General features: G+C 39.7%; 1 protein-coding gene across 6 annotated transcripts in view; it reads right to left on the bottom strand.

The window, feature by feature from the left end:
• The window catches only part of Pum (pumilio), a 107,024-nt gene that overhangs the window by 45,170 nt on the left and 37,332 nt on the right, over positions 1-24,522 (bottom strand). For all 6 annotated transcript variants that reach the window (XM_071713615.1, XM_071713614.1, XM_071713612.1 and 3 more), the window contains 4 exons: positions 24,051-24,162; positions 23,498-23,597; positions 23,266-23,396; positions 21,161-21,518 (listed from right to left, as the gene is read on the bottom strand). In XM_071713615.1, the coding sequence (XP_071569716.1) occupies positions 21,161-21,518; positions 23,266-23,396; positions 23,498-23,597; positions 24,051-24,162 (701 nt within the window). The remainder of the gene's footprint in view (positions 1-21,160; positions 21,519-23,265; positions 23,397-23,497; positions 23,598-24,050; positions 24,163-24,522) is intronic.

The raw sequence follows: 24,522 nt of genomic DNA on the forward strand, positions 1-24,522 counted from the left end.
ATACGTGCTCATGCACCTTTTCAATCTCCATCGTTCAGTCTCGCCGCGATATTCCTTCTCGACCGACGTTATCGTCAAACTGCGATTATGAGGGAATTTCAACGCGGTTTCGTTTCGCAGAATTTCCCCGACAGGCATAATGCACTCGCGTCAATACGCGCGCAGAAGATGCACGCTTCAGAAATGATGCGAACGCATTAGAAAACAAGCAAGCGGGCAATTCGGGAAAAGGACCCCGGGCCTGTAAAACGACGTTAAGCGACCGTACAGTCCTAAGAAATACGACGTAAATGAGCAATCAAGAATATTGTATCAAAGATGAATTTTCAGTATAAAAAGAAACAAAGATAAATTTGAGAATAAAGATTAGATTGCGCACCCCCTTTAGATCTGAAAGGGTCGATTCGCGTGCCGTTATCAAAATCAGGGCATGAATTATTCGAGAATAAACTCGGGAGGGTTACCGTTGATTACATCTATATCGCCGTGTAACCAAGAAACACAAGTGGCGCTCCTGACCTAATGCGAACGATGCACGCAGGAATGTACGTAAAAAAAGTTGAGCAACACCAGCAAAAGTTTGATTTATATATAAAAACATGAAAAGTTTTTATTGCGCGTCCGATTAAAGCGCTTTAATGAGAATCGACCCGTCGCGCACCCAATCTCGGATCCTCACGAATTGCATCGATCCATCGCGCTCAATTAATAACGGTCCACTCCAAAAAATCAGGCGCCATCGTAAAAAAAATAACAATTGAACGCTTTAGTCGATCCCTTTTCGATAGGTGAACCAAAAATATGTGAAAAAAAATTCTACAACATGGAGTATCAATTTACGAGTATATGTCGATTCGTGAATCACGAGATGATTGTCGACGACGATTCGCAGTTGTGCACGGAACGTCCGCCAAATGTTGGTCAACGTAGAAATATTTATTCTATTTTCAACGCGTAAATATATAGCGACTCATATTTTAAAAAAAACCGAATTAAAACGTACTTTATATAGAGACGGGAAAACACACCAATTGTCGCGTTTTTAATATCGCGAATAAGCATCGAAATTATTTTCGCGTGTCTTACGTGTCTATCTTTGTAGCTGCAAAATCCAAACAAAAAAAAATGAATTTTAAGTGAGCAAGATTGTATTTTAACTGAAAAGGATCTCAAAGCTTTATAAAATATTAATTAACGGCCGCTTAATCTTCTTCCAATCTTTCTGTATACTTATTTGCATTTTAATTCATATCGATCTTATGTCTAATTCTAATTTATATAAACATGTCAATGCGTTTATATAAATTATTATCGAAGCCGGAAAATGTGGAAACTTTCTACAGGTGCGAAGATCAGCGATCGAATTCCTTTTATGTAAGACTTAATACGCAATGCTCTCTTAAGTAGGTAATACTCGTCCGTTTCTAACATTACCTTGACCTTGCAGATCAATATTTTCCAATGAAACAAGATAAACTAAAAATGCCTCTCAAATGTACATTATATAATCCTTCTGCGCAATGGCTGACCACACGGTTAAGGACGCCCGGAATAACGAAAATGTTAAACGATCATTCACAAAAACGTGTTTCAGTATGTTATCAAGAGTTGGAAATGTCGTCACTTTAGGAGAATGTCGCGGCTTAAAGTCGATTCCCGGAACAGGAATCGAAACTGTTAAAACGTCCATTCACGAACGCTATGGGAAAATGTTTTCGGACTTGTTCGGAATGTTATTTTCGTTACGGATTCCTCGTTCGATCCTTTTATCGATCGAGCAGACTTCTCAGCAAAAGTACTAAAACACCTATGGTTGTTAAATAACTAATAATGATGAAAAATCGCTTTTGACAAGCAAGTACATACATAACGATTACATTCCTTAATCTCAACGATTGAACGTTGAGATAAAAGAATTTTGAAACTTTAATACGAAGCAATGACAATTGACATCGAAAGAATATCTGCAGAAAATCAACTTTGAGTTAGACGTCATAGACTACGCTGCTTGATCAAAAGGACAGGTACCGAAAGTTTTCTGTACGTCTATATCAATCTGACGCTGCACTCGCTGCGTTCAAGTACCGCGAAAGGTACTCTGGTCGCGGAAAATCAACACGGGGATGGATTTTTCGGGATTCGTGGGCGACGCAATAATCGACTTTGATCACGGTGGCTCTCGTACCTTGTCGGCCGCGAGTCGCGCGACGAGAGCCTCCTTGAGCGGCCCCAGCCAATGGTGGGCCCCGACGAAACGCTTGTTCAGCAGTTTCGTGTGCGGGGCTGCCTGGGCATAGACCGCCTCCAGCTCGAGCACCACCATATCTTCACCCCTAGCCTCCTGGTTTCCCTCCTCCCTCTGGAGCTGGTCAGCCGGTTACGGTGGCCGTCCCGTGACGCACTGACATTTATCACGCACTCGACACAGTTCACCCTTCGTATTCTCGTGCACATAAGTCGTTTTATCGCACGTGGAGGCGCACCACCTTACGCGCGACCTTACGTTATACTGTCAGGCGTCCCGCATCATCCTTTCGGGAGCGCGCTATACGCGAATCTGGCCGCGGCCACGCACCTTTGCTAAATCGCGCCCACCATCATCGTGACTTCTCTTCTGGTTCACCAAATCATCAAGAGAGAAAAGAGAAAAACGAGGAGGAAAGAAATCACATTCTCATCGAAAATACTTCACAGGAGGATTCGCGTCGAGAACTGACGTCGATGGTTCCACGTGTCTCCGAGATTTCTAACCGCGCGCGCGACAGACGCGAGTGTCGTTACCTCGTCGTACAACCACACTGCTGTCGTATGCACACTTTCAGAAATTCTTCGCAACTTTCGTCGTCGATCTAAGTCGCGAGTCGCAATCTCGGGAAAAATATATCTGACAGACTTTTCTCCGTCGCCGAGCTTCCGTTTGGTGCGATCTCTCTTATCCCGTCGCGCGAATCACTGCGCTCGTTCGGCACGATACGACCTGGTCAGTCGATCGAGAAGAGAGGGGGGGAGGAAGACGGCAGAAAAAAGTAGACGATGTACAGCCGGGGTAAAGAGAGACCGCGCGGCGGAGTAGTTAAACCCGGCGTGATCCGGTAAACCGCGCGCACTCGCAACGGCTGCCGCGTAGAAAGGCAGTTGAGAACTGACTGCCTCCTCTCTCAACGAACCTCCTCGCTCCCATGGCCCGAACTTTGAGTGACGCGAGGCGACGCGAGGCGACGCGACGCGACGCGCCGCGCCGCGCCGCGCGGCCGGTGTGACGCGTACATCCCTCTCTCTTGCAGTCTCACTCTCTCTTTCTTTCTACTCTATTCTCTCGCTTCTACTCGCCCTCCTTCTCTCCCATCTCTCTCCATCCCTTCCCCCCCTCTCTTTCTCTGTCGCTCCCTCTCAATTCGCTGCTCCGCTTTTCTCCCTCCTTCTCCGTTATACGCACTCTTTGACCATCGTCTCATCTCCCTCGCTCCTGCGATCCGCGTGTCCCGGCTATCTCTGTCTATCTTCCGGCGCGCACCGTTCCCCCTTAACTTGCATCGCGGTATATATGGTTATGTGCATGCGTACATATGTATACGTGTGTATGTGTGCGCGCACCGCACGGCACGGACTACAGCTCTATTCGTCGCAGAGCCCACCGAGAATACGGACCTGTCGCCCTCAGCTTCTTCACCCTCGACGCCTACCCCGCTCTTCTGGGGCTTCTATACTCTTAGCCGAGCAGCTACGACAAAGCCTAGAGCTTCCACAATGTCCGATTTGCTGTCTCTCTTACTCTCGCGTCGGCAGGATGCGCGTTACAAGGATCCCGATGATGAAAAAGAATAAAAGGCAAAAGGAGAGAGAAAGAATTTTGACTTCTCTTTTCGCGTACCGTGGGATTACTCGGAAAGTTATTTACTCATACAAAAGGATTTGCCTCAAGTTTCTGAAATCTGTGTCTAAAAGCTACTCTCTACTGCTTATAAGCAGAGTTTGTGTCATTTTCGCCGCTTGAATCGCGTTTGTTTAATGTAGCATTTGAAGCGATTACGTCCATCTATCGAAAGAATAATATTTCAACTTTTTCACGTTAAACAGGTTTCATAAATTATACGCAATCGAAATCGACATTAGAGATGATGCAGACGCTTATAGTAAAGTATATGTCCCAGGCTACTATTTACCCTCTTACTGTAAATCTATGATACCGTAGCTTCTCGACGAAATAATGCGAAGGGGATTCTCGTGAGTTTATAAGTATTTGTCTTTCATTAAAATGTTTTTCGTTTTCTATTCTGGGCATTTCGTTTTTACTTCCCGACCTTCTCGCGCCTAGATATACATATATTTAATATGTTGAAATTGATCCGCGAGAAAAACGAGATAAAAAATGTATTTTATGTTACATATTTCAATTAATAAATTCAAAATTTTCAAGTCAAAAAGTTCACGTCGAAATAATTAGAAAATACTACAAACTATAAATTTTTCAACATTGATATAAAGACATCCCCTGTATATTTCGTTACTATCGTCATTAGTAAACTGATAATTCAAATTTCGACTTCGTTGCTCGAATTAATATTGTAAAAAATATATTTTAGGTCTAAAAATGTTGCGTAAGTTTTTAAAATTTGTTTGAAAAAACATTCGCGGAATACTGGCTAAAAATCGCATCTGTCGTTACTCTGATTTCTCTGATTTCTACGTTATATTAACGTATTTGCGTATGTTAATATACACCGAATAATTTGTATGATTAATGCATGGTTATCTATTAACTAATACTTAACAGTTACAATCCGTTTCCGCAATTAATATGACATCATCGAACAATTCCCAATGCAAAATGAATAACGATGAACAACGGGATACGACGAGTTGGGGTACAATCGTCGAGTAATTATTGCGCTCGGCACCCTTACAAAGCCGCCGCAATAATCGCCAACGCGAATCGTGTCTTCCATGTGGAGGCATGAAAAATGATATACCCTTTCCCGATATATCCGCAAGTGAGTTTATTCACAGCTCGCGAGTAATTGCTTTAATATAGATGATCTAAAATGGCTGTCAAGATGTAAGCTTATTTATGAACGTGGCGTACGCGACCACGCAACACTTGGATAAGTCTCTCACCATCTTGCAAGAAAATATATTGTATGTACGTACACGTACCGTCAATTAGACGATACAGTACGTTGTAATCGCGAATTAATACGCCTATTCCTAGTACAAGTACTTCGATCACCCATAAATTTAAATCCTCTGATGCAATTATTTGTTTTATGCAAAAAAGAAAAAGGTGACAGTTTATTCGGAACCAACACGATCGAATTTTAAACCCCCTTTGATGAGTGTCATCTTACTTTAATGTAATTTCTTAACTAAGAACACGGAAATAATTTCCCACTCATTTATTTTTAGCTTGCATCTGAACAAAATTTTCTCAAATTTTGAAAAATCTTTTCACGAACGACTAGCGAATCATCGTCGCTTCGTTAGCGAATCTACTGTACGTCAGATGATCGCGCTAAATATAATTCAGATTTCGGGAGAAAGCTGTCACGTATATATCATGTGCCCCCGCGTAATTTTCAATATTGACAGACGTGCCTCGAGACGCCCTGGAACCCTTCTTCTCTCGCCCCTTCGTCGAGACGCGCTCTCGTTTCCTCTCGCTACTTTCATTATCCCCCCCCCTCCCAAGTGCCTTTGAGGAGCGTACCTCACCCTGGCTAATGCATGGCTACCTGTGCTTACGAGGGTGAAACAAAGGGGCGCGTACCCGCGAGTTTCACGAAATTCAAAAGAAGACGGCTAAGGCTAACCCCTTCTCACGTCCTCTTCCCCCCCCCCTCCTCCGAGTTGGAGTTTATATCGCTGTAACGAGTATTGTCATATAATTTGGCGCTAAAAATCAGCACTTCGCTCACAAAATAGTAACGACGATCGTCGTGGTGAAAATCGGTAGGTGGAAAAAGGTTGGTGATCGATCGTGTCTCTCGTCGGTTGCAGTTTTCATCTCTCTCGTCTCTCGTCTCTCGTCTCTCGTCTCTCGTCTCTCGTCTCTCGTCTCTCGTCTCTCGTCTCTCGTCTCTCGTCTCTCGTCTCTCGTCTCTCGTCTCTCGTCTCTCGTCTCTCGTCTCTCGTCTCTCGTCTCTCGTCTCTCGTCTCTCGTCTCTCGTCTCTCGTCTCTCGTCTCTCGTCTCTCGTCTCTCGTCTCTCGTCTCTCGTCTCTCGTCTCTCGTCTCTCGTCTCTCGTCTCTCGTCTCTCGTCTCTCGTCTCTCGTCTCTCGTCTCTCGTCTCTCTCTCTCTCTCTCTCTCTCTCTCTCTCTCTCTCTCTCTCTCTCTCTCTCTCTCTCTCTCTCTCTCTCTCTCTCTCTCTCTCTCTCTCTCTCTCTCTCTCTCTCTCTCTCTCTCTCTCTCTCTCTCTCTCTCTCGTTGCCGATATATCTTGTCGACCATACTCAACGGCCTATTGTCTCTCGAGGAATCCTCCCCTTTCCTTCATGCGCGCGGCTTCATATACACCAATATAGCGATACAGAACAGCGAAATGGTGGGCAGAGCCGCCATAAGCGGACGAGGACGATGACGTTATGAAAGAGAAGCGAAGGATACGCATGGACGGCGGGTGGAAAAATTAGAAAAGAGAATAAAAATGCACGGCGAAGGAGTGCAGAGGGAACTATATGAGAGAAGACGCAAAATAGAATACGTAAAAGTGGAATAAATGTAGCAGAAGCAAAACGGATAGTACCATGTCTTGACTTTGTAAAAAATTATAAAAATATAAAAATTCAGACTTTGTAAAAATTATAAAAATTCAGAAAAAGGAAACCGGGCTCTACACGTATAAAGTTTAAAAATCCTCGGACTCCCCTCTATTTCTTCCACTGATAAACTTCCGCATCGCCAACTAAAGTCTTAACTATTAAAAATTAAAACACTTGAAAAAGAGAACGCGAGGAACTTGGATATACATTAAAGAGAGAGAAAAGAAAGAATTATGTACACAAGAAGAAAACCAACTTTATCCCCTTTCCTTTTCTTCCTCTTTTCTACAGTTATTTTTATTAAACGTAGCTCCTAATGGCGAATAATACCGCCGCGGCGAGAAATTCCAGAAGTTTTTCGCAATTTCCCGCGCCCTTCTTCTTGGGGTGTTTTCAATTTCCCCGACTCTTCCCGATTTCCTCGCAGCAACCCCGATAAAGAACTCGAGTATCGTTGGCGTGCATTGCGTTGAAGCGCCGACGAAAAAAGAAAAAAAATGATAAAGAGATGAGACGAGATGAAACGTAATGAGAAAGGAGGGTGAGATGCAAGGAAATGTAGGAAGGGAAAAAAAGGATGGACGAGATAGGATGCCGCGGTCGGTCCCTATCGGTCGCAACTACTCCACACCGTATTATTTACACGTCGGCAACTTTGCGGTACCGCGCACCGTCGACGAAGTACATAAACATATAAATATGCTTACCCGCGAGAATACGTCGCGATGCACATCGTGCACGAGAAACGCGAGGCTGACGTATGCGCGCGTGACGACACATTAAATTCAAACATAATTTCTGAAAGGCGAGACACTCGCGGCATCGGAGATACGCCTATTCGATACGCACTTGTCGGACTCGCCGAGGTGTGGTCATTGATTTCGAGCCACCCCCGTATGACGTACGAGCGGAGGAGGCGCGCCCGTATGCTACCCCAGCGTACTTTAAAAGAACAAAGGCATATCCGAATCGTTCAACTCATCTACCCATCGAAGATTATAAACATAATTTAATGCAAAAATAATTTATGCGAGACGTATAAACTACTTTGCGTGTTTACCGCATCCGTGCTCCGTAAAATTATCTCGCGAGAAATCCCGTTCGATAAAACGACGACCCATGTCCGTGGAGTGTTCTCGCTTTTAAACAAATCCCGAAACAACTAGGCGAGCTAGGAAACGTCGCCTCAGGCATCGTTCTTTCCCGCCGATGAACGATTAACCATCCCGGCGAGATGAATGGCGACGTCGAAAGTTGAGAACCTCCACATTCCGAGGGATGGATCAACACGCTAGTTCGCGTGTTGTATACCGAGTGCTCTTTGTCTCTCTCTCTCTCTCTCGTTTTTCCTCCTCCCCCCTAGCTCGGTCGACCCTTTCACGTTCTTTCTCTCGGTTATATCGTTTCCAACCCTCACGTGAGACACGGCCCACCGCAGCCGTTGCCGCCACCCTTTAGAGTCTCTTATTATAATAAAAAATTTCCATGTGAGCGCGGCTCGCGTATATAAATATACTTGGCGATCGCGCTTAACTTAAAGTGCCCCCGACTGCACCTACCTACCTACCTACCTATCTACCTAACTACCTACCCTAGCTACCTGTGCACATGCACCCGTGGCGTTGGCGTAATAAACGTCCTAGCTGGAACGCGCAGCGGGAGTTTTAATCGCGCTCGGAAAAAGGGATCGACATAAAACAGCCGACCGATATTCGCCCATCGCTTTCCCCCTTTTCTCATTGTTCGTCGACGACGTTATCGCCGACAACGTGTACAAATTTCATCGTATGCAATAAACATCGAGATCAGTTAGAAGAAGAGAGGATCCCCAATATCAGTAGAGTCACACCCACAGAAAAGACTTCTAGATACAATACTATTAGGATCAAAATAGGGCCAATCATATTTAGTATTGAAAAAAGAATATTTTAATCTTAAATAGAGGAATTCTTAAATCTAGAATAAAATAATCTTGATGCTATCTAATTTTCTCAAAATTATTCTAGATTTAAGAATTCCTCTATTTAAGATTAAAATATTCTTCTTTCAATACTAAATATGATTGGCTCTGTTTCGATCCTAAATAGTATTGTATCTAAGTCTTTTCTGTGGGTGCACAAGTGAATGTTCGCGCATGATCAAGATCCACTACATGTGCGATCAATTTCCCTGATGTAGATTGACAAAATTTCAAACAACATTATTTAAATATTACGGAATAAAATTTCGTGGCATAGTAATTGTCTAGATCCGAAAACTCTTGATTACTCGTATATTAGGCTTGCTTCTTTTATACTTTTTATTTTTTTATAATGTTGCAGTCACGATTTATGCAAAATGTTTAGAATATAATAAGAAATATATTTTACAAAAACAAATAGAAATAAGAAATCTATTTACACAGAGATTTATCGCAAAAGTAAAAATAGATCTATTTGGATCTATTAGGACACCTGCGTTATTCTTTGACAGATGTACCGCCCCAGTCAAACTCCCCGCCTGGCAGTGTCCTCGAATCGGATCACGCGGGAGTATTAACGGCGATCGGCCGCGAGGCCTCACGCCACTCTGACACGCTTGGCTCTAGAACACCGTGACCGCCGGGGCACGAAGCCCTCGGGGCACGCGCTCCGCCTAACCGAGTAAGTAAGGAAACGATGAAAGTAGTGGTATTTCACCGGCGATGTTGCCATCTCCCACTTATGCTACACCTCTCATGTCTCCTTACAGTGCCAGACTAGATTGTTCTTTCCTAAATCTCCTAAACAAATCTTATCTGCAACTCGTAATTATAACAAAATATTGAAAAAAAATCTCTAGGATACAATTTGAATGCAAATTGAAGCGCCTTTAATCGGAATAGACGGATCGTTAACCACGAGAGAGAGCCTTGTTGAATTAGAAACGCAAAATCAACGCGCTTAGTCAAAGTCAATAACGTATGCACTCTTCCGCGAGCTGAAATTTAACAGCGTAACGGAAAGAGAAAGAAGCAGCAACGGTACTTGGGCACGATTTCCGAGGTCTTTGTCTCTCGCCGCCGAAGGCGGGACAAAAGAGGACGCGAATAAGGGGTCGCGACTGAGGGAAGGGTTGGAGTGAAGGTGGAGTGACTGCGCGGCTCGAGTTGGTCTCTAGCCTAGATCTGACTCCGCGGGTGATCCGAGGTTTTAATTAGGATCCAGCCGTGGGAGAGACGCACGCAGTCGTCCGCGTTCTTTCGAGACTAATGATCCTTCCTTCCCGTTTGATTAATAACCCGCACGCGGGGTGACGCTCTCGTCCAGATCTTATGGCGCGTTACGCGATGATAATGGAGTTGTTATTGATTCGCCGACATTTCCCTGTCGCTTCCCGGGATCCGTCTCGAATAGGAAATGGTAATTAAATGTTATTAATAATATACGAAATATTTCATCTGGAAATATTAACTTGACGCGAGGCTGCGTAAGATTTTCTGTTTTTACGATTGTACGATTATACGAGCAAAATCAATAAAAAGAACGTCAGAAAACCTTAGATAAAACTTCAGCTTTTGAGAAGATAAAAGGACTTTAAATTATTCACTTAAAATTAATATCTTAACAATAATATAATATCAATGGTATATAGATAAAATTAATAAAAATATTAAGAAAATCCTATCAATAGATATTGATATTATAAGGTGAAGGTTGTTTTCCCACAATCGTAGGGGAGACCGGAGCTCGTTGGCACAAGAGGCAAGTTGGCAATGCGTTCCGTTTATGTATTTACAGCAAAAAAAACAATGAAAAAGTTATCACAAAATATCTCTTATATGACACAGGTACTTTTCCCAAAGTTTTATTTTAATCAAACAAATATTACAATAGAACAAGAGAAAACTCTGATTCAAGAGGTGGCAAGTAAATTTTCGAGCGTTTCAAAATATCGTATTAATGTTCTTCAGCTTGAGAAGTAAATCAAAGTGACGTATCATTAGTTAAAAGAAAAGTTTCCGTTACTATACGACATGTTATTTTGACTAACAACAGTAATTTATTGTAATAAAATGACTGAAATAAAACGTATGTAGGGATGGAGTATGTTGGCTCATATCAAGACACGCTTAGCTTGACTTGTTGCCGCGCGCGTGAGACCTGTTTGAACATGTGATTTGCTACCTACAATGCTGATAGAAGCTAGATATATATTTATATTTTTATTTTTATGTTGAAGAAAGCTACATCTAAAATAGTTTACAATTGTTTTTCTGCAATAGCATTTTGCTATTCAATCATTACAAAATAACTTTAAACGATACAATCTTTATCAAGAAGTACGTATCTGTTACCCGTTTTGTGTTTCTATTACGTTTTCATTAATTTAACATGGATTTTTGTCGCATAGCCAACTTACCCTACTATCGGGGCAAGTTGGTTACAATGCAGCACGTTCGTATTTCACTTATTACAAAGAAACTATACAGTATACAGGAGCGTTCTTGGCATGAAAATGTAGAGAAAGGTTCTCTCTATCATATTATTACTGTTTAATCATGATAATTAATTGTATAAAAACTCAAATGCCGAAATTGTGAAAACGGTGCCAACGAGCCCCGGCCTCCCCTACCTTCAATTTCTGATTACATTTAAATTGCCGCAATTTTCTCGTCAAAAAAGAATTCTTTATTCAAAATCCGTGAATGTATAAAAGACATGAAGGTGATAGAACAGATAGCTAAAATTGAACGTCATCACGATTCTATCAACATCGATAATACAATACAGATCTACCCACTTTTAAATTTGTATGGCAATTCGGCTGGATGAGTCATTGGTCGATTTTCCGCGCGCGAAAGGCACCGCGGGAAGGTGATAAATTTCAATAAGGTTCAACCTTGACCTTTCTTCATCCGTCCCGTCTATCACTAGGACGCGGAAAGTTGGCGAAGAAGTTATATGGCGCGATTTCAGTCCAGGATATCGAATGTAAACAAACCGAGAGAACTGATATTGCGACTGATCTAGCAATATTAAGCAATATTTAAAATTTCTCTTAATATTACAGCAAAAACATTTTTAAGTAGAATCCTCTTCGTCGAAAAAGATGACGATAAAATCTTTCAATTTATATATTTTTAGTTCTATTTTGTAGTTTAAACGCTTGAAATCAGATGATTTTTTTAACAACTAGACACTACAGACGCGCGCTTCGCGCGCGCTATTTAGCTTTAACATTATGCTATTACTATTACACTATTAACTCCTTGATACACACAACTGTCAAAATATACAATGACAGCTGCAAATGAAGTAAGCGCAGCAAGAGAACCAATCGGCATCGCGGAAAAGCGACAACAATAAACTTCACATCTCCTTTTTAGAATAGGATTTCAAATAAACAATTGTTAATAAACATATTTAAACATTTCAAAACAAATCAAACTCTCGTAAATATAATTTGCTTGATGATCACCGATTACGTTAGGCATTAGGCGAATATTTCGCGTTAATACTTAACTGTTCAATGAGGACATCTTATGAAACAAATACCGAGCGCGTTCGTAAGAGTAAAAAATAATGAGGTAAAGTGTGTGTATGTGTATGTGTATGTGTGTGCGCGCAGCTAAAATAGTATACGTCAAGAACATCCAAGTTTTCCACAATCCCTGTGTGAAGCGTTGTAGCGACTCAATATAGTCAACAAAGACCGTCATAATAAAGCCTCTACAGTTTGCTACTCCCGCTTGATTATTTATAGAAGAGTTCACGAGATAAAAAAATTATGCCGTTACTTTCCAACTCTCTCGCTAATAACAATAAAGATATAAAGGCATAAAGGTCCCGAATTTAATCGTCACGAACAGCAATATCTTCCGAGGGACTCGTCTCGGAAGCAGCAGACGGGACCTTTTCTGACCTTCGACTTCGCTCGTTCCTCCTCGCAGATTTTCGCGTCGGCGAGCTCGATGAGCGTAAATTTTCAAAACGCTTACGAGTGCCGCGACGCCGGCGCATCGAGACAGGTGTCGGAAAAATAAAGAAGCGCGCTTGTCTGACTCATCAAAAATTATTACACGCAGCCCGCGGAATGCAATCCATCAACGACAGATCCTTGGGTGCGTCGAAGCGAACCGGAAGGGGTAAATGCCCCCAAGCGCTACAGAGATACAAAAAGGACACGAAGAGACTTGGCGCTCGCGCGCGCGCAACATTTTTATATTTATCTAATAAAACCTACCACTAGCAAAGTGATAACTAATGTGAATTTATCTTAATAATTGATGCACATTTTATAATAAGGTAAATCGTAGGAACGCGAATAACAGACACATTTTGAAAATCTCGCCTGCGTCGCAATAGCATAAAACAAATTATGCAGCATTTCTCCCGCGAAGGAAAATTAAATATCGAGTTGTTGATAAATCGAGAACGGCACGAGGAAACGATGGCACCTCTCGATGGCTCTCTTCCGGACATGTCTATGTCAGAGTGAATCACTCAGCGTGAAAAATGGCGGAACGGCGACGAAGGCGCGAGGGAAAGGGAAGTCAGCCAGCTTTACCATAGTCGAGGTATGGCCGGTTATGTTATGTAAGGACGCCAAAAATATCGCCGAATGAGTGACAAGCACTTGGCCTATTCGGCTGTATTCGCTGTCAGACAATTCGACACACACGAAGCGATTATTCGCAAAGGTGCGTCGGTATCCCCACCTGGACCGATCGTCCGAGCCGGGCTATCCGCGGAACGCAAATGTCCGATCTTGTCCAACAAAGACGAAAATATTCTATTTATAATAGAATTGGACATTGATGAATCTTTTTATTAATCCTGAAAAATTTACGGATAGTCTAATTGATTACTCCAAAAGTGAGACGTAAAAGATTTCGAAAAAATACCTAAAACAAAGAAGCTAATTTAAAAGGACCGAGTGTTTAAAGGGACACTCGGTCCCTTTAAATTAGCTTCTTTGTTTTAAGTAAATATAGCTTCTTTGATCAAGTTGAAGACGATTTTGCGATTGATAGTGTAAACATCGGAGAAATCCATCGTTTCTCCTGCATCTCTTTCATTTTTAACATTTTAACATCTTGACATCTAAGCTTGAAATCAAAATTGGGAAGATTCCCTTAAAATCGAAGAGTGTGGTTACATCAGCTATTTTGAAGATTATTTACGTACAATTGGATCAAATATTTCGGTCCCCTTATTAGATTAAGTAAATTTCACACCGCGCGATGCATCCAAATCACCTGACACTCGCAAACTAACCACAACGAAATCCAATTCTGACGGTGCACGACGAACTTCATGTCCGACTGTCAATCGCAGCGATCGGTTTGGCCACAGTATAAGTAAGAACAGTAGGTACACTCCCCTAAGAAGTTTGTAAATGAATATGGCGACTCGCGCAATCAATAACATGGCGGCTGTCATCTGACAGTTCATTATGTCCGACTGTCAATCGCAGCGATCGGTTTGGCCACAGTATAAGTAAGAACAGTAGGTACACTCCCCTAAGAAGTTGGTAAATGAATATGGCGACTCGCGCAATCAATAACATGGCGGCTGTCATTTGACAGTTCATTTGGTTAGATACATCGGCGCGTCAGTTGTATTGTATTTGTATTTATTTAAAAAAAATTTTTTTTAATAAAATCATAATGAGTAATAAAAGTGGTTATCGGCGTGTATTTAAAGATTGTGGGATCAAATATACATTTGAAAAAATTAATACATTAATATATTAATACATTAATATATTAAGACATAAATGCATTAATACATAAATAAATACAGTAATAAAAATATGCTACTTGAATATTATGTAATAAGATAATAAATAAATAAATACATAAAAAAATTAATACATTAATACATTAATACATAAATAAAATGAATCAAATATATATGAATAAAATGTGTCGTGACATTTTTGCTTCAAATATTTAATTAATATTGATTTGATTTATTATATTTTTTTTCATTTCTTATATAATTATCACAAGCGGTTTCTATTATTCAAATAAAACGCGCATGTATTTTTTACTTATGTGCATGTGTTGTGACATTTTTGCTTCGAATATTTAATTAATATATTTCTTATATTTTTTTTCACTTATACAATTATCAAGCGGTTTCTAGTAAGCGGTTCAAATAAAACACACTCGCACAATTAATATCATGGCGGACGTTTGCCACGAAGAACAAAGGCTCCGACACGGAGTGAACCTACTGTTCTTACTTATACTGTGGTTTGGCACGGATCCCGGAAAAAAAAGACTGAAGGTTACAAAAATTAGTTTTTACTTGTAACTATTATACTAACAGGAAATATTCACGTAGGGTAACACCCTGATTTTCACAAATCTAAGTAAATTATAATGAGCGAGCGAAAATAACGCTTTAAATTATGTTTATGTTTAACTATGCTACTACTATATAGTATTTGTATTATATAGTATATATAGTATTTGTATTAATAGTATATGGTACTATGATGTACCATATATAACACAATATAGTACTATATAGTACGATGTACTATGTAGTACATGCATACAGAATTTCCAACATGTGTCTTTTAATATGAGCTTATAACAAGTTTATAAAGATAAGAAATTAGTTTCTCTGAAATACACGGTTAAAAGTAAAAAAATTGAAAGTGTAAGAAATACAGAAAGGAAATATAACGAAATTACATTCATAATATTCTACGTTTACATTCTTTGCAACCTATCGATGATCTTAATCGATGCGACCGAAACTGGCGAAACTACGCGCTTTACGGAATACCCCCTGACGGCAGACAGATTAAAATATCGAACGAGAAGAGGCAAGAGCCGACGATCTACGAGGCGATAAATAAAAATCTGCTAGTATCAAGTAAACGACATGAGAAGCAGGTCACGCGGAAAATTCAAGATCGATGAGAGAAACGCGCGAACGGAGGATATGTTCGACATTTTACGATAGAATCTTCGAATTCCCGGGCGCAAAACGCCGGGAAATAATTTCGTACCCCGAAGATTGTAACCTTCGGGCGATGATACAGATTTTCATCGGGAGGAAGAGTCATTGCACTTTATGCTGAATGGGCAGCGAGTCAACAACCCATCCTATCCATCTATCTCTCTCTCTTGCTCTCACTCGCTCTCGCTCTATCTGTCCATGTATGCGTTACACCACACCTTTACGGTCTCTTCTCTTTCCTCTCTTTCTCATTCTCTTTCCGAGGGAAGGAGGAAAAACGCGGCGGGGAGAAGATAGAAAAGGGAGAAGAAGGGGGGCGAGGGTGGAGAAGGGGCTGGAAGAGAAGGTCTGGGAATCGCTTCATGCATCGAGGAACACAAGCGTTCGCGTAATAACACGATCAGAAGGCGAGTGAGCACCGTCTCACGCGTGCACGCACTTTTCGTGCGCCAACACGTGTGATTCTTCTCCCTCACATCGTACATGCGCCGGTATTAGAAAGAAAGGCACGGGCGTGCGCGCGTCGAAACGCGCGTGTACGCGCAACATAATCCCCGTCCCGGTACGAGCGCCAACAAGCGTCCTATTTTTATATGTACGACGAACATAGGACGCGCGGCGTGCACGGCGCGCACGCCGCGAAAATCTCGGCGTGCCGGCGAAGGGAGACTCGAAGGTCGACCTTTTTTTTACCGAATGAGGTAATTCAAGGTACGAAGTACGCGGCTTGACGATCAACGCTCGCGGACAAATCTCTCTACTCCGTGCCTCGAATTACATCAATTACAGTGACGGCAATTCTTGGGAGTATACATCGCGGGGAAGAATGCATATTTTTAGAAATGCTCTCTCATCATTTTTCATACACGAAAGAAATATTTCGGCGTTGCACCAAGGATGATACCTATTGCAATTCGATGTTTTTAACGATAGAGGAATAAAATTTGTCATTTTTTGTTGGACCGACTTGACGCGAAACCATAGGCGTAGCTAAACTGTTTTTCTGGGAAGAAGAGGGGGGGCATGGTCTCTCCCTAGGTTGACCAAGTTCTTTCACCTAGTTACCTTTCCCGGATTAAACCCTTCGGATTAAAAATAATTGAATAATATTAGAACAATATTAGTAACAAAACATTTACTTATTTTAAAAGAAACGAACTCGGTATATGTAATAAACAACAGATCATGAAAATCTTAAATGGAAATCTTTTGTTACGAAACGGCCCAGTACTTTTTCAGCTAAGATCTCTTAAAAACTTTACAAACAAATCTCTCCATTGTGATTGACTAAATAGCCATGAATCATCTGTCACATTACTACAAATTCCGAGTATTATCGCCTTTGTTCTACATTACACTAGATGTTTCTTGAGCTACTGTTCAGAAGTGAATCTACATCCACTTGTAGAAATCAAATGTGATGAGGATTTCGTTATTATTATTACCATTGAACTATACCACAAATATTCAACTCTTTTTTCTTTGCTCTTGCAGGATAGTGTTTTCAATTTTTATTTATTTCTTAGTACGCTAAACTATTATCTAATATTTCTCGCATTTTGGGGAGGGCCGCAGAGGGGGAGGGGGTCTGCCCCTTTAGCCTCCTTCCTTCGTCTATGCGTAAAACATATGTTAAAATCCGATTTTTTTCTTGTTTGAAAAATTCTCGATGACTGAGAAGATTAAGCGTAAACGTCGTGTCTGACCAGAAAATGGGCTTATTCTTGCTCTAAGCGATACACGCATCCACGGAAGTAGAACTCACTCGTCGAGTAAAATTAATACGGAGTGCCGTGTCGCGTCTATCTTTTTCCAGACATCTAGTCTCGGCTCATGGTCGCCGGCGACTTTACGCCGCATTTTGTGTTCTCATCGAGGCGTGAGACGTCGAGCGAAGGCAGGAGAAAGAAAAACCGAGAAGATCGGCAGCGCGCGGTATTTTGCACTGCATTAGCAAAATATCTCACGCGGGAACCTCGCGAACCTGAAAATTCTGATTTTGATGAAACTTTACACACATGTAGGGGGAATAAATAAACGAATTTAAACATTTTTAGTTACGGCCCAAAATGATTTTAAGGGATGAAACCACCCCTTATATGTAAAGCGGCTTTTTGCTTTTCTCAATATATTTTCTCAATTTATGCAAAAAATATTTTACATAAAAGTTTTATGGTTTATTTGACCACATTAATAATATTTTGAAAAAATAATTTTTAAAGAAAAAATTTTTTTAAAATTATTTTTTTTTAATAATTAAAGAATCGCGTTTTTGGACCGCAACTGTTTATAAATTCGTCTATTTACCTCTCCTACATGTGTGTAAAGTTTCATCAAAATCAAAATTTTCGTTTCCCTTGTCAGTCCTCTATTACGTGACAATATTTTCAGGGGACGTATATTCCGAAATATTTAGACATATCTTAAATCAAGAGATAAAATAAATACTTGGCAGTATTATACGTAAACGTATCTTGATAATTAAAAGAAAGATAGGTACTAATAAATATTTTCAACGCGATGCATGCGGTACTATTGTAGACGACAGTCGACTTGCTGTGTATATAACCTTCTTCTTCGCGCGGAAACCGCTATCGCGGTTTTTTTCCTGGGAACAATGGCCACCGGTTGTAACGATTTCCCGTAGGCGGAAAAGTGCGTTACAACCGTTGCCTCCCGCGTCTCGGTCTTCATTCGTAATTCATACCATTTCAGTTCTCAGTCAATACGAAAGTCTCTCGGACGCTCTTTACGAAAAGAGACTCCGAGCGTAGAATATTATCGAGAGGGAAGCCACTGTGACAAGATTTTGTCAATTTTCAAGGAGAAAAAGAAACGTTTGCCAGTTAACGATCGCTATCAAAGACGTAATACAATTTATAAATGATAGAAATTTAAATAACGGTATAATTAATATCGCAGCAGGAATGCGCGGGCTGCGCACGCTCCATGACATGCCTGAATTCGAACACTTGACGAGATGCAGGAACGCTCCGGTGCCGGTGGTACCGATATACTTGCCGTTCTATTTTCTGAATAGGCACTCAAAGTAGACACGTCGAGGAGCTGTCGCTCAATGATTTATACGTTCGTCCACAGCCGCCACCCGCTGGCCGCCACGTTTCTCTTTAAAACCCGCGCGAATCGCCACCCACGATTATCGACACCCAAGGGTCGCTTTTGTGAGGTAAAATAGAAAAAGTATGCCCTCGAGAATATACGTTATCAAGGCCGCGAGGGTCGCGCTCGAGGATATCATTGTGTTCGCCGGCCGACTCGCCGAAAAGACGGACAAAAAGCGTAGCGGTCGAAAAGCGTACCCGGTCGGTTAAAATGTCATACGTGGCCTATCTCGTTTCTCACGTCATTAAGCAACGGACAAGGACATATCCTAAAATAAAATGAGGGGTAGAATGAGTCATTTTCATTATGGAAACGTGCGTTTCGGGAACATATAAATGAGAGATACATTTATCTCTCATTCTGTATTTGATAATACAGCCTGATTACATATGAAAGATGAAGAAACGAGAAAGATGAATGTACGAATCAAAGCCAAACTAGTCGGTTCTGTCATCGAGAACGGACGAACGTGTACAGGACGTCACATGACGCACGTGTGCAAAACTACGGCTATTACGTAGCTATTTTCTCTGGCTTGGCTATATTCGAAAATAGTAATGCTTTAATCGCATCTCCTTCTTGTGCGACTTGAGTCTAGAAAATAATTCCCCGTTTGAATTCTATTTCGCATTCAGACTGATCTGGAATCACAGTCGTGATAATAATTTGTTACAAAAAAAACAATGTTAAAAATTGTTGTAAATATTGTTAGAATAAGCGCAGTATCGATCTTGTAAGTACGTAAAGAATACTAAATTTTTTTTTCTTATCAAAATAAAATTTACAGTTTCTTTAATTTTTCCTCGGGATCTGCTTCCCTTTCTGAAGTAAATGTTCTTCAACTTCGTACATGTATATAACATTTACGGTAAACATTCATGGCAAATAAAATTCATTTTTGCGTAAAAAAGAAAATAATAGGAAGTTTTTGTAATACCGTCTTTCAAACACGGTAACCGTATCTCAATTGTTCAGATAAAAGCTAGATGCTTTATGGCAAGTTCCGCAATGTCTTTTGCATGATTACATTTGAAATCTTCAGTAACTTCGAGGAATCGGACGGAACTAGAAAAATTTTCTCGGAAGACCGTGCGGGAAAAGTGCGACGACAAAGCTAAGCGGTACACAGGAGTGCCTCTCAAAAGAGTGAGCATTTACAACATAATCGAGAGATTAATCTCTCCGTAATAACTGCATTACGGCACTGCAACGTGGCATCGTAACTGTTTTATAAGTCTAAGAAGAATTCTTTGTAAACTAATGTTATTAACGTCCAGGAAAATCCGCTTGAATATGAATACTAGGTCGTATGAATACTAGGAAGGATATTTTTTATCCTGTCTTATACGTATACTTAATTAATATTAAATTGGTATAATTGATATAATCGTAAGGTATAAATGCAAAATTCATATTCTCCATCCTTTCAAGTATCAATAAGCAAAATATAGTGAAGAAGAATCTACAAACTTCCACTTTTAACAGACAACATACAACTCATACTTAAGAGACTCTCACGCTGAAACAAGGAACGTTTAACGATCGCGAATGAAAGTCGGCTTGATCCTTGAATAAATAAGCTACGCGGGTCTACATAAGAGAATTTTTAATATCAATCGGCGTATTCTACATTCAAACGTATATTCGTATATAGTCAATTTAATCTTCATCGCTTTTAAAGCGGTATTTCAAACTTTGCGTATCGTAAATTTTATTTGTAAAATAAAATGTGGAGATAAATTTTCAACAATTCTTCTTGCACTAAATTATATGACAATCTATATTGTCAATTGGCTATTTCCTTCAATAGACTTTTCACTTACTACTCAATTAGAATAACTAACGAATTTACTATTTAAGCGCAGACTGAGCACGACTTTGTTATTATAAAGTATTAATGTAATTAAACTAGAATAGAACTAGATAAAAAACCTATTAAGGCAATCTAACCAAGTGTCAAAATCTTTCATATATTTTATTCTAGATCCATTTAGAGTTTTTATCATATTAACTTCATTGCGTGTTACTTAATAATTAATAATTTTTGTAATTTTCTTAATATTAATTAGTGTCAAAATAGTGAGCGCTCTAACACGAATAATATAACGTCGGAAATTCGCGCAATTTGTTCGACAATTGGTACAAAACTAAAAAAAATTTTCGAAATCTGCGTTTGCAGAATTCGCAACAAAATTTTCTTATACCTTTTTTAGATATGATTTATATCCAAGTAATGTCGACAACATTCGTTTGTTTCATTTTGCGCGACAACGGACGCACAAGTCTCTCTCCGTTCGGTAGCGTCTAAAATAAAAAAAAACGAAAGATCAAACAAGACTTACTTGGACTTCGAAGTGCGTGGAGGTGTCTTGCGGCTGCGGAGGACCTTGTTGCTGTTGCTGTTGCTGCGAGGGCGGTGGACCCTGCGGCGGCGGCGGGGCTTGTGCCCCGAAGAGTTGCGCTGCCGTGTGCGAGTGCGGATGTTGTAGATGATGAGTCGGCGGCGCTTGGTGATGCTGCAGATGGTGCGGTGGTGCCGGCGCAAACGCCGCCATGAAATGTTCCTCGCTGCCAACAACGTCGATCCCGGGTTTCAGCAAGACGACGCCACCACCACCGGCGCTCACGGCCAGGGTGGCGGCGGCATTCTTCTGAAATTCTTCTTCGCCCGGTGACGGTTGACGGCTTCCGGGTGTGCGGCTGCAATAGAAATATAAAAATTATTCAGACTAAGTAAAGATTATAGCATAGCTAACTTAAAATATATACAAAAAGATGATTATATAATAGCTTTGTTCACCTGCCTCGATTATAATAAATATTTAGTCATAGTTTATCAAGCCTACAAGTTGATAGTAAGCGTAAGAATCATATTTTTATTTTCTATATAAAGAAACTGGCATAATTTTCTTAAGAGCAATTGCAAATGGCAACTGCTCTTATTGTAAATGTCAAGGACCTCATTGTGAATGACGAACATGCGCGGTGTGCTCAGCAAACATGAAATAAATTTCCAAAGCTCCAGATTTGTAATAAAAGTATTTTTTAAACGTGCGATGTCTTTTCTGAAATTAATCTTTCTCAAGTATTAAATTTAGACTAAAAACAAACTCTGATTTATCATATATAATACTTATTCTTTTTGATTAGCAGAATCATTCTCTGGTTAAAATTAAATACAGAAAGGTTTATTTCTTTATATATGTTAAAGGTTGAAAACCCTTACAGTAAATCCGCTAAAATAATAATTTCACAAAGAAATGCTAAACCCAAGAGCCCACGCAATCAATTACATGTCGTGTAACAGTGCATTTTGCATAATGTGACGTACGTAACAGGATGCAATCCGCAGGTTAGACGACTCACCTTACTCATCTCGTGAGAAAAGAAAGTATAAAAGTCAACAACGCCGTCAACAGTAAACTGTCATTATCATAATGACATGGATAATAACATTCCTATTGCTCGTATCATTTTCCTCTCCAATACATTAAGAAAATCTGAGTATGAATGCAAACGATCATTTTTTCATTTAGATCTGATATGCGGAAATCCTTATTAAAAAAGGTCGAAAAAAAAGTTATCATCAGAAACTATTTCAAGTTTTCCTCCTTTTTATTAATTATGATTTAGAAGTAAAATTTAAAACCGTATTCTCAAACTTTCCAATGTTTTTTCAAAAACTTTGAATTACTGAGATTTGAATTGATTAAATTAATTTAATAAAAATAGACATGTACAGAGTGTATACGTGTAGAGTGCAAATGAACAGCGCATAGACGCAATAAAAACAGAAAAACAATGTCGGTAACGTCGTTGTCGATTATACTTTCTGTCGTGTGCTACTGATGGCGCAACATTACTGACAATGAGAATCGAGCGAAAAACTATCGCAAAAGAAAACAAGAGAGAGAATGTAATATCATTGGCCATGTGTAGTTTTCCCTCGACAGCTATCACTATTTCACTATTACGCTATTTTATTACGATAATTACAGTAGATGAAACATATAAAAAACTTACATATCTCTATATGATAGGATATAGTGAGAAATCTTATTTCTTGCTGCGCTGCGCTAGATAATTATTCAACCGCTTATATCTGATACTATTATAAGTTCTACAATTTTTGTTGTAATTTGTCAAACTTCTTTTTTTAATATTTCTTTTCTTTCAAGATTATTTTTTAGAAAGACAAAAATAAATCAAAATAAAAAAAATTAGTACAAAAATAAAAATAAATACAAAGATTTTTCGTTATTTAATCACTTCGCCAAAAGCCTTAATTTCAAGATTAATTGCATAGATAATTAACTCTAAACGTTAAAATATTGCAAAAAACGAATAAAATCAATCATTTCGGTCTGTGTTTGAAAAGAAGTACACGATACTATGAACATATCGTACTTGATATTAAATAGTGCAATCAGCAAAAAATAGAACTTACTTAAATCCTTTGTCGTCGTCTAAACCGTTTTGAGACGCTAATCCATTACCCTGTGGCCCAGCATCATCCTTTGTGCTATCAAAAGGACTTGCCGAACCTTTTTCTTTTTCTTTCTTGTCTGCATCGGTATTCTGTATATAAAAAAACCAAAATAAAATAACAGCTATACATATGTACATATAAACTTAAAAGGCTAACAATAAAGAGTTTACGCCATCATGTAAGTACTCACCAATCTCAGAGAAACCATTCGCGGTTCCAAATCTTTTGGTGTAGTGGGACTCGATCCAAGAACGTATTCAACCATTTTAACTCCCAAACCACCTGTTTCGCTGCAAGAAAGAAAATACATTATCAATAATATCGCTATCAGAATAACACACAAGCATGGATTAATAAAAATATTACAGAGGCTTCAAAATCTTTCTCTTGGTTATACATACTTTTATCGAATTTATAGTCGATTCTCTTTCTACAAAAATTTCGCCGTAACAATTTTTGTATAACTTTAATATTAATCATTATAATCATTTAACGATTCTTTCGTTAAAATTTTATTAGAATAAAACCAACTTGGTAAAAAAAAATACAAGATTTTATCATGTGTATATGCAGATATGTAATCTTCAAACTTTAATTCGTAAAGACTTTCATGTTCAATTTCTTACAAGTAGAAGTTATCAGTACCTCGACATCGGGGCAAATATCGCGCGTTTTATTTTGGCGTTCAGTATCTACGAAAACGCATAATACCCGAGAAATAGACAACAATATAACACACGAACCTGCTTCTAGGACTAAGCACTGTCCCGACTTCTGATGCTTGGTGGTGATATCCCGTTCCAACTCCCACACGTCTGCCCGTACCCATTGAAATTGGCTGTGACACTGCATGATCTGTAAAGGACAAACGTACATGACAATATTTACATTCACGTTAGATTATTTGTGTGATACAGAAGCATCTCTCTTCAAGACAGAAGAGTAGGCACGATTCAAGTTAGAGCTCTAACAATGGCGAATACTTTTCTTTGATCGACTATGTATATTATGATTTGTAGAAACCGAGAAACTTGATTTCTCGTCCTTAGATATCGGTTTTTTCCTAAGATACTTTTCTATATATTTAAAAATTCTCGGTCACATAAAAGTTGTCGAAAACCCTATCCGGTTCCCAATCGAATTAAATATAAGGATTGTATAAATAACAATAAAAAAATGTGTTCTCGATATACAAAAAAATACCAGTTTATATAT

Source organism: Temnothorax nylanderi, unplaced genomic scaffold (assembly GCF_030848795.1).
Source record: "Temnothorax nylanderi isolate EJ_2023f unplaced genomic scaffold, tnyl_v1.0 TNYL_tig0126_pilon, whole genome shotgun sequence".
Classification (NCBI taxonomy): domain Eukaryota; kingdom Metazoa; phylum Arthropoda; class Insecta; order Hymenoptera; family Formicidae; genus Temnothorax; species Temnothorax nylanderi.